Genomic DNA, 11,656 nt, shown 5'->3' with positions numbered 1-11,656 from the left:
GGTGCGGGGGAGACGCGATGGGTCTGTGATTTGTCATGCCCGGGGCGGAACTTGCCTGTAACCCGCGGGAGGTGGGCTTGCCAGCTAAAGGCTGCCCTGGTGGTCGGAGGCTCTAGGTGGGACGTAGGCGCCCCGAAGTTCCTGCAGGAGCTGGGAGTCGGGAAAAACCTGTCTTCGCTAGGAAGCGAAGCTCTCCCTATCCCGAGAGAGCCATCTCTCTGCTCTTGAGTCTCAGTTTCCACATCTTGAAGATGGGATGACACTCTGGGCTCCATGGACTTCCCCCGGGTTTAGATGAGGCGTTAACACGTGGTCGGTCGTATGGAAGGGTTCCCAGGTGCATCAGACCAGCTACGTGGTTTTGTTGAAAAGTTAAGGCATTTCCTACCGGCAAGGACTGTGACTACTGATCGCAGGAAATCTGGTTGGCAGCGAGTGTTCCGCTGTCACAGCTGGTTCATGTCAGCCACTGTTTGGGCAACTGGGGATTTCTAGTGTGGCCCATTCTTGGGTGTTTCAAATGCTCTTTTCATTATAAACTTTTGAAATTTTTGGCTTAATTTAGCTAATTCCAGACAGCTTATTTTTAGTGTTAGGTCAGATTTCTTTTTAAAAGTCACTCCTGTCGCTTCTCTGCTTAAAAATCTTCCGGACCCCCTTATCTCACTGAGAGTAAAAGCCAACGCCTTTAGGATAGATACCCTGGGAGGTTTTAACCACTATTTTGTTCTGATTTCAGTTACAGCCCTTCCCTTGCCCTTTCCAAGCTCACAAGGTTTCTTTCTGTTCCTTCACTACTCCAGGAAAATAAGCTCAGTTCAGGGCCTTTCTGCTTGCTCTTGCCTCTGGGTGAAGAACTCTACCCTCATTTTACTAATTCACGCCTTTTCAGGTCTTTGGTTAAATATCACTTTCTTGGAATCTCTTTCTGAAGATCCACTTGCAACCCGCACGGTTTGGTGTTTGCTTTTCCGGCTTCATTGTTCTTCATAGAGCTATCACCATCTAACGTGCTTCTCTGTTACTGGATGTATTCTCTCACTGTACATAAACTCCATGAATTTGTCTATTTTGCTCACTCTCGTATTCCCAATTCTTGAAGTCTCAGGCACATAGTAAACGTTCAATAAATATTTGTTAAAGAAATGAATGAAACATTCTAACTTTAGTCAGTGACAGCGATCCTGAGAAAAGACAAGTTTTTAGTTAAAATTTTATTAAATTAAAAATAATTCTCTTCCATTTCATTTGTATCATGTAGCATGAAAGTGTTAGCTCATTTATTACTCTGAAATTTTTGTAGTGTCTGTAGTTGGCAGGTGTTAAGACTTCTGGAGGAAATAAGAGAAAATTGACTTAGCCCAAGTCACACAGCAAGTAAGTTGCGGAACTAATTTTGGGTTGCAGATCTAGTAATTTTTCTTTTATTAGAGTTACTTCCTCCTTTCTATAATGTGAATTGTATTCAGTAGGTCCCTTTGACAGTTACGTGAGTAGTGTCAGGCTAAATCATGGAAAGCAGTTCTCATTGGGAATTTGCATATTATGCTTTTTGTGAATCATTACTTTCTTTATAAAAATTTTAATGTACTGAGAAACCAATGTTGAATTATGCTCAAGGTGTAATACTTTTTTCTGAAGGAATTCTCAGTCCACTCCTCACCTGTGTCTCCCCTAGATTTGATTTCCCTCCTAAAGTCTTCTTTTTTTGTCTGTCCCGTGTGGCTTGTGGGATCTTAGTTTCCTAACCTGGGATTGAACCTGGGCCCTTGGCAGTGGACGCTCAGGGTCCTTACCACAGGGCTGCCAGGGAATTCCCATTTTTCTCCTAGATTTTTTGAGGTCAGAGGCTGTTTCTTATTCAAGTATTCCTGGTATCCAGCATAGCATCTAGTCTAGCACACTGTAAGAACTCAGTGTTGTCTAATGAAAAAAAAAGATTCTTCCTACTCACCTGTCAGTTTTCTAAAATTGTCCTTGGTCAGGAGCAATGAATAGGTGGGTCATCCCTATGTAAGGCTGTTGGTAAACTGTAATATACTTTGGCAAATGTTTGTTGTCTTTAAAAATGCCAGCTATTTTTGACATGAATTAAAAGGTTAGAAATAACTTTTTCAGGATGGGGAGTTACCTTCAAGTTGTTATTTAAGCAGTAGGTGAAATTTCCATTAGCATAAAATCCTGGTTTTAAAGAACTAGTAGGTTGTGTGATTTGCAAAAGTATTTTCATAACAGTTTTCAGAGAAGTTTGAAAATTTTCGAAGTGGTGTAAAAGTTGAATATTGCGTTTAGAATAATAATGCAAAATTAAAGCCTGTTTCATATCTCTCTTACTTTTTCTTAAATCTTGAAGTTACTTGACTCGTCATTCATTCAGAATGTCATAATCAGTCACTTTCATTTTGTGAAGTAAGTTTTCCCTATTAGTAAAATTATTCAGCAGTGATTCTTGGTTTTGTGAAACTTAAGGGAAGTCTTTAACTGTTTCCTTTCTATTCGTTCCTTCGACTTCCTCTGCAGCCCAGCGTTCTGTGTGTGTGTGTGAGTGTGAGAGTGTGAGTCATGGATACATTGACTGTAGCCCAAGTTCTCCTGTGTGTGTGTCTCAGTGTCAGTCATGGACGCATGGACTGAGTGTGAGTCATGGACTGTAGCCCTCCAGGCTCCTCAGAGTTCTCCTGTGTGTGTTGGTGTGAGTCATAGATCCACGGAGAGCCTTCCAGGCTCCTCAGTACACGGAGCGTCCTCCTTTGGGTCTTTGTTAATCCTTGCCCTGCCTCCCAAAAGATGGCTCCTGCTTCTCACTGTCTTTAAGCACCTAAGAGGACGTGTTAGCGATAGCTGTGTTGCTTACTTTTTGAAACAACTTTCCAGAATTCTCTGTTGTTGAATAAATGTAATAGATTTCGTACCATTGTATTCCAGGTCCTGAAAGTATGCTCCCAACCTGTGTCTTTGTCTTAATCTCCCAAAATAGGCTCCCAGCCTATATCATAGTCTTCCCCCCAGTCCACTGCACCTCTCCACCTGGTCTTATTTTCTGTTACTGAGACGGTGAGCATGTTAGTGCGTACCCCGAGAAGACAGCTGAAATAAATGATTAGGTATTGGAAGGCTTTTGTACAAGTTTGTTCTTGATGAGAAGAAATTAGCAACCACTGTGACTTGGAGAACCTTCATTGTCTTTAGACGATCATTATCAGAATGACAGGGTGATGAGTGACCCCCAGTAGTCAAGGAGGAGGGAGGGATAACAGGAGATACGTGGTAGAGATTAAGGTGATGTGAGCACTCAAGTATCAGTGTTTGAGGAAGACTGAGGAGAGAGCAACAGATACAAAGTGCAGCTGAAGAGAAGTTGGAGTGAAGAAAACTATTGGGAATTTCCTGTAAAATGAAAATTGAGGTGAAGCCTGTGGTATTTTTTTCCTCTCCTTAAAGTAGAGTTAAAATAAGATTTTAAGTGGCATTGCTATGGTAGTTAGATGGTAGGAGGGAACAGTCTTAAGAATGACCAGGTTGGGCTGGCAGGGTGGGTGGGGTGGGGTGGGGAGTTGCCCTCTTGGACCATGAGACATTTGATATTCGGGGATGGCCTTGGTTTTCAGACCTTCTTGTGGAACTAAGTATGAGAGTAGTTCCCTAAAAAATCTGGAGATAAAATGCAATATCCTGATATAACTCACAGAATTCTTTTTTGGAATTCATCTTTAGGAGTATTATGTCTCTGTCCTAGTCCTCTTGTATGTACAGGAACAGACTCTTGGACAAGGTCAAACAAAGCAACCTCATGGTGAATCCGCACTGAAAGGGGTTGTATTTATCAGGTTCAAAGTATTTTCCATGGTAAAGTAAGTCTATAGGATGTTTTACGTGGTTTTTTCAATAAGACTGAGCAATAATTGCGTAGTAGGGAGCAGTTTTTGGAGGCATTCATTCGTGAGATGCAAGACATGAATTCTGTGAGAAAGTACCATAAAAACAAAATGCATAGTGTATAGATGGAGAATGAAACCATATTAAAAATTTCTTGAGGGCAGCCTGACCAGACAGTCTACAAATGATACATCGTGTACCCTGCAATTTTCAGTGATGAGTTTCCTCTTGTTCCTTTACTCCTCGCAAGAATCTCTGCAACTGCATTTTGGGGTCCTGGTATAACGAGGATGCTACATGTAAGTGATTGTTGAGAGTCAGCAATGGGTAGTTTTATTCCCCCAGTTTAAAAACTCTTATTTGGATCTGTAGTCAATGCGAGGACCCTCTTCCATAAATGACATCTTGTCCTATGCTGTCATTGCATTTAAAGCAAAAGGTCTTTTAATCGCGGAGATGAGTTTTAAAGCCAGCCACTTCGTGTGTAACGTTTGTTATCCTTTTGTCTTTTTAGCCGTGTGGTTCTGCCATGTTCGGTTCAGGAGGTAAGTCTTGCTTACATAATTCATTTTGGTATGCTAATCTGAGGTAGTATTTTCATTTCTCTTTACTTGGCCGTATGCGACAGTGAGTTGTGATGTGTTAGAGATAATTAATTGTAAATGAATATCTGTCGTTACCCTGGCTGCTTTTGGAAGAGTCTGAGCGCGCTGGCTAACCTGTCCGGTGCAGGGATTCTGTCTGCACCGTGTCAGAGAATGGAGGTTCCAGCTGCAGCCTGGGCACTTCAGGGTTAAGTCACTGGCTGCTTGGAGAAACCGCCTACTTTACTGTTGGATATTTTAAACATTTCTTGTTACTTTAAACCAAAATCTGCTTTCCTGTGAAGTCTGCCTACTGTTTACAGTTTCTTCCACTTGAGCAGAAAGGGAAGGAAGGAAGCCTGTTCTCTCTTATCCATGGTGACCCTTCAGGGTAGCTTCTGGCAGTTGTGTCTCCTCCCCTTGGCCCTTCGTCCCACCTTTTCTGCCTGCGCTCCCGAGGTCAAGTGTCCCCAGCATGTGCATGTGGCCTGGCGTAATGGCACCTCTGGGCTTCCTCACCGGCCCATTATTGGCCCTCTGTCCCGCCTTTTCTGCCTGCGCTCCCAAGGTCAAGCGTCCCCAGCACGTGCGTGTAGCCTGGTGTAATGGCACCTCTGGGCTTCCTCACTGGCCCATTATTGGCCCTTCGTCCCACCTTTTCTGCCTGCGCTCCCGAGGTCAAGCGTCCCTAGCACGTGCGTGTGGCCTGGTGTAACGGCACCTCTGGGCTTCCTTGCTGGCCCATCGCTGCTGCGTGTGCTGTACTTGTTGCTCCCAGCCGAAAACCGTCTTCTGCACGGGAGCGTGAGAGGCCATCGTCTCCCTCGACCTGCACACGGTACAGAAAGGCATCACCTGTTCGGAAAGCTGCGTGTCTTGTGGACGCAGCTATCAGTAGTACAGCTAGGAATGAAGACAAAAGCAGAGACGGCTCCTGAGAAATCAAGTTCCACGGAGCAAAACCCACAAAGGCCTTGGGGTCCTCCTGCAACTTGCTCACAGCTTGTACTCCTTGGTTATCTGGGGCTCCTAGAGTCGAGACTCAATTGGAACCACTGGATTGGAAGTGGAACAAAACAAGCTGATAACCTAAGATGTGACAGCTGACAGAAGGCAGGCAGAAGAAAGAAAATGCAGGAACTGAAAACGAGTAGCCGTCTGGCGCTGTTTCCTGTAGACTTGAACACAGCCACAAGTACCACAGGAGGGTCTGAGGTTTCAAATGTATTAGAACACTCAGATAAGCCAGGCACCCCAGATCTTTACTTATACAATTGTTTGAACTCGAATGTGGAAACTGACATTTGTTTTTGTTTTTTGCTTTTTGTTTCAGCTAGTTGGATCAACTTGTTGAAATCTTTCTGAGTCTTGTTATTGTCACCCAGAATAATCTCAGCTTTTTGTTATATTCAGACTTAATATGCCTCCTGTCGTTGTTTAAGTTCTTAAAAATGAGAATGAAAGCCTAGTGTTATGTGACAAGTTATCATTCCACTAATAACATATTTTTGAACACTGTTGTTTCTGTGTAAATTTTTGTTACTCTGTTTCTAACCAAGATCAGGTTTATCCTCAGACTTAGAGGCATTTTAGTCCTATTTTTAAAATACGGCAGTGTTGAAAAGTGTATTTTGAAGGACTTAAGGATCGTAGCATTCCTGGACTCACCCTGGTGGTCTGTCATAAAACCAGAAGGAAGAAGACAGCCCTTTCTGCAGTCTGAAATCTCTACAAAAACTGATTTTTGACATAGTTAAGAAATCTGTTTGGTTCCAGCTTCCTAAACCTTTCCAAATTTGTGTGTGTGAGAATTAACCGTCAATATACCATCATATTCCCATGGGCTTTTTTAGATAGGACTATTTGCTGAGCTTACAACCACCCTGACTTTTTGTTCCTCAAAATAAAATGTTAGTTTTGAATTACTAGTTTTTAGAGGTAGCCTTTCTTTGAAAATATGCTTTAAAAAAAAAAGAGGAAAAAAAGAAAAACATTTCTTCAGGCTCTCATCATTAGAAGGAAGAAATGTAGCCAAATTTGAAGAGATTGGAGGTGGTGCCTTGATTGAGTCACTGAAACAACTGAGAATGCAGGAACTTTGCTTTTTATCATTTGTTGGAACTGTTGGAAATTCCGGATGGGCATAGAATAGTGCTGTCCACTCACAGGTGTTGGTGCAAGCCAGTGAGAATTCTTATCCACTTTAAAGTCAAAGAGAAAGCACTATCAGCAATTTCTTGCGTTTTTATTTATAAGTAATACTCATTTATTTATACTTTAAAACCAGTTTCCTTTTACTGGAGAACTTCACAGTTAACAATTGAGACCCTAGATACCCAGTACTGTTTCTGTTTAGGTGGACCAGAGCCAAATCAGGCAAGCACAGACATACGCATGCAAAACAAGACCCCAGAGGGCTACTAAACTTTGCACTGTAGTGGTTCTTTGTATTTGCGGCTTTTATTGTCACTTTATAGTCCTTCTCATTATTGAGAACAGTATTCTCATTGCTCAGCTTTCTTTTTTGGAGAAGAAGTAACAGATATATTCCTGTCATACCTTCTTTAGGATTTTGTGAAATAAAGTGAGATGTCATAGATGTGAAGATGATTTGGAAAATATGAACATATATTTATTATTAAAAAAAAATGCATCTTGACATTGAAACAAGTGGATAGTATGTATTAAAGCACCAGAATATTTGTAACTAACAGTTTTCCTAAATAATGGAAATCTTGTAAACTATTATCGTTTCCTGAAGCTTTATGATCATCTGGTGTTCATCTCTCCACACATTCTAATTTCTCATCTGAGTCATGTTTTCATGTGGGACATATGTGCTCAATGGTTGGGATGTGCTTTTCTGTATCTGCAGAAAGATTTTAGCACAGGAAGTTTTTGCAGTTCCTGCTGACTTACTGAAGTTCTGTACTCTTTGATATTTCAGTATCAGGTTGGGCAGCTTTACTCTGTGGCAGAAGCCAGTAAGAATGAGACTGGTGGTGGAGAAGGAATTGAAGTCTTAAAGAATGAACCTTATGAAAAGGATGGAGAAAAGGGACAGTATACACACAAAATTTATCACCTAAAGAGGTAAGCAGGGTGTTCGCGTTTGGTGCTTAGTCGTCATATTAAATAATCACACTTTGATTATCTATCCAGCCACGTATTAAGCATGTAACTACCTAATTGACTATTGGGTGTCATTTTCATTGTGATAATATGTTGCATTTTAATTTTTGAGAGCATTCCTGTCCTTTATTTTTAAACTGTGAATTGATCTGTCTGCTTATTAAAGAAATTTAAACAGAAAATGGTAAGTTAAAAGCTTAGTACCCACCTCGTGTTATCACAAATCCATATCCCTAGAGAGAAACTAGAAACAACTTAAAATTTGTTCCTGCAGATAATTTCCTATACATATTCAAAGAAATTTTTAAGAAACATAAAAATGTCACCCGGGTCACTTCTTTTTGTCCACAGCAAACGGGATCTACGCCGCACGCACGGTTCTGCACTCTGCATTAATTTTCATGCAGTGATACGTCGTGAGCATCCTTCCTTGTTGTTATTTAATGCCGTTTCCTTATTTTCAAAGCTGAGTAGAACGTCTTGGTGTGGCCATAGCACAGGTTGCTTGCCCATTCTCTAAACGATAAGTTGATTTAGGTGTTGAGGTGTTTGCCTTCTTGTCTGTTGCAGGTAATGTTTCCGTGAAGGTGGCTGTGCATAAATCTGTATGCCATAGGCTCCTGTTTCTCTGGAAGGAGTTTGTTACAGTAGGTTTGCTGGAAGTCCATGCTCTTTTAAAGTTTTGGTATTATTGCCAGATTGCCTTCCAAGAATTTGAGAGCATTCGTTTCCCCATAATTTTCTTTTTAATTTTTGCCGATGTGATGCACAGAAAATAGCCTCTTGTTTAAATTTGCATTTCTCTATCAGTGAAGTTAAATCTTTCGTATTAACTGGCCCTTTGAATTCATTGCGTGACTTGACCGTTCAGATCCTTTGTTCATTGTTTTTGTCTCTTAGTTTGCAGTTCTTCTAAGTTTGGCAGTTTGATCTCTGTTTTCTTGTATAAATATTTTAAAATAGAAAATGCGTACTAATACTTACGTAAGGGCAGAAGATCAGTGATGGTTTTACGAGTGTCTTGGTACTCTCCAGTCTCCAGTTTATCAAAGGCAGAGGGAATCGCTCTGCACTTGGCTCTCTTCTCTTCATATTGATTCATGGTGGGGTTTTGTAGAGCCTTTTAAAGTTGTGGATGAGCTGTGATGATTCTTATTTTTCATAATTCTCTCAGTTTAAGGCGGTTGCTTTGTTTATAATGACACATGAATATAAAGTGGGTTGTCACTTTGTAGAACCTTCAGTTTTACTTTGATGTTATCTTAGAACGCAGCGTTTCTTTGCTTCTGCTGTAGGTCTGAGTGAGGGCAATAACTTTGATTAATGAATTATCCAGAAACTGTGTTATTCATGGTTTCTTTAATTCATTAGCACCTTCAGTCAGTTCAGTCGCTCAGTCGTGTCCGACTCTTTGCAACTCCATGAATTGCAGCGTGCCTGGCTTCCCTGTCCATCACCAACTACCAGACATCACTCAAACTCATGTCCATGGAATCGGTGATTCCATCCAGCCATCTCATCCTCTGTCGTCCCCTTCTCCTCCTGCCCCCAATCCCTCCCAGCATCAGAGTCTTTTCCAATGAGTCAACTCTTCGCATGAGGTGGCGAAAGTATTGGAGTTTCAGCTTTAGCATCATTCCTTCCAAAGAACACCCAGGACTGATCTCCTTCAGAATGGATTGGTTGGATCTCCTTGCAGTCCAAGGGACTCTCAAGAGTCTTCTCCAACACCACAGTTCAAAAGCATCAATTCTTCGGCGCTCAGCTTTCTTCACAGTCCAACTCTCACATCCATACATGACCACTGGAAAAACCATAGACTAGACGGACCTTTGTTGGCAAAGTAATGTCTCTGCTTTTGAATATGCTGTCTAGGTTGGTCATAACTTTCCTTCCAAGGAGTAAGCGTCTTTAATTTCATGGCTGCAGTCACCATCTGCAGTGATTTTGTAGCCCCCCAAAATAAAGTCTGCCACTGTTTCCACTGTTTCCCCATCAATTTGCCATGATGTGATGGGCCCAGATGCCATGACCTTAGTTTTCTGAATGTTGAGCTGTAAGCCAACTTTTCCACTCTCCTTTTTCACTTTCATCAAGAGGCTTTTTAGTTCCTCTTCACTTTCTGCCGTAAGGGTAGTGTCATCTGCGTATCTGAGGTTATCGATATTTCTCCCGGCAGTCTTGATTCCAGCTTGTGTTTCTTCCAGCCCAGCGTTTCTCACGATGTACTCTGAGGATGTAAGTTAAATAAGCAGGGTGACAATATACAGCCTTGACATACTCCTTTTCCTATTTGAAACCAGTCTGTTGTTCCATGTCCACTTCTAACTGTTGCTTCCTGACCTGCATATAGGTTTCTCAAGAGGCAGGTCAGGTGGTCTGGTATTCCCATCTCTTTCAGAATTTTCCACAGTTTATTGTGATCCACACAGTCAAAGGCTTTGGCATAGTCAATAAAGCAGAAATAAATGTTCTTCTGAAACTCTCTTGCTTTTTCAATGATCCAGCGGATGTTGGCAATTTGATCTCTTGTTCCTCTGCCTTTTCTAAAACCAGCTTGAACATCTGGAAGTTTACAGTTCACATATTGCTGAAGCCTGGCTTGGAGAATCTTGAGCATTACTTTACTAGCCTGTGAGATGAGTACAATTGTGCGGTAGTTTGAGCATTCTTTGGCATAACCTTTCTTTGGGATCAGAATGAAAACTGACGTTTTCCAGTCCTGTGGCCACCGCTGAGTTTTCCAAATTTGCTGGCATATTGAGTGCAGCACTTTTACAGCATCATCTTTTAGGATTTGAAGTAGCTCAACTGGAATTCTGTGTCCTCCACTAGCTTTGTTCGTAGTGATGCTTTCTAAGGCCCACTTGACTTCACACTCCAGGATATCTGGCTCTAGGTGAGTGATCACACCATCATGATTATCTTGGCCGTGAAGATCTTTTTTGTACAGTTCTTCTGTGTATTCTTGCCACCTCTTCTTAATATCTTCTGCTTCTGTTAGGTCCATACCATTTCTGTCCTTTATTGTTCCCATCTTTGCATGAAATGTTCCCTTGGTATCTCTGATTTTCTTGAAGTGATCTCTAGTTTTTCCCATTCTGTTGTTTTCACCTTAAGTATATCTAAAAGTGTGCCTTTTGAGAAAATTTAGCATTCTTCATGGTATAACCTATATAGTATTCATAATACTGAATTTACTTAATGTTTACTCAGTTTTACTTTTCTAGCACTTGACGTTTACTCATTCACTGAATTTTACCAATACATAAAAAAAAAACCTCCCTTTATTATCACCAGTAAATTCTCTGGGGCATCTAAAATAAACCAGAAAGTCCGATACAGGCCTTTGAGGCAGGCTTTGTGTGGTCTGTCTGCTCCCTGCCCACCTCACCATGCTAGGCTTGTGTTCCTCTGTTCTTTCGTGGCCAGCCTTCTCCTTACTGGAGGCCTTCGCCTGGCTCCGCAGATCCCTCTGCCCGTTCTGTGATCGCTGTCTCTGGATGGTGCTGGCGCTCAGGTCGCTGCTGTAGTTCACTGAGCCTCCCTCGCCTCTGCTGAGTTCCTTTGCCTCACATGCTCATTCGCCCATTGCCATGTTCCTTAAGCTCGTGGCACTTCAGGAACGCTACTCCTCTTTGCCTTTTGTTGTCTGCTGACCTATTTTCCACTTCCCCCTTCGGAAGGTGAGCTCTGGGTAGGAATTGTCCCTGTTTGTACACCGTTATTTACATGGTCCCTGGCACAGTGGACAGTCAGTAAATACTTGAGTGGATCAAGGTACGAGGTGTTTATTGTACGTAAGGTGTATTTTAGTTGATTTTAAAGTGAAAGATTACTTACTCAAGAAGACGTAAATTTTCCATTGGGGAAAGTGCCATTTGAAATGATTTGCCAAGGTATTATTTATCTCAGGAACAGGATTTTTTTCTTTTAAACTTGGCCCTGCATCAGAAGCTACGTGTGCCCTGTGGTCACTTCTTATGTATTATTATAAATCACGTAAGCCCTCTGTTCTCTTCTCCCACTCTGACCAGGGTGTCTTACTGTACAGTACACAGGTT

At 41.7% G+C, this 11,656-nt stretch overlaps 1 protein-coding gene across 1 annotated transcript in view; it reads left to right on the top strand.

Moving 5' to 3' along the window:
• The first annotated feature begins 3,944 nt into the window (after window positions 1–3,944).
• Window positions 3,945–11,656, top strand: part of PITPNB (phosphatidylinositol transfer protein, beta) — a 56,805-nt gene continuing 49,093 nt past the window's right edge. The window contains exons 1-3 of the mRNA XM_010828857.1: window positions 3,945–3,970; window positions 4,391–4,421; window positions 7,408–7,553. Of these exons, the coding sequence (XP_010827159.1) occupies window positions 3,945–3,970; window positions 4,391–4,421; window positions 7,408–7,553 (203 nt within the window). The remainder of the gene's footprint in view (window positions 3,971–4,390; window positions 4,422–7,407; window positions 7,554–11,656) is intronic.

This window comes from Bison bison, unplaced genomic scaffold, assembly GCF_000754665.1.
Source record: "Bison bison bison isolate TAMUID 2011002044 unplaced genomic scaffold, Bison_UMD1.0 scf7180017864495, whole genome shotgun sequence".
NCBI lineage: Eukaryota > Metazoa > Chordata > Mammalia > Artiodactyla > Bovidae > Bison > Bison bison.
The sequence above is the reverse complement of the archived record's forward strand: the minus strand, read 5'-3'. Positions and strand labels throughout refer to the sequence as shown.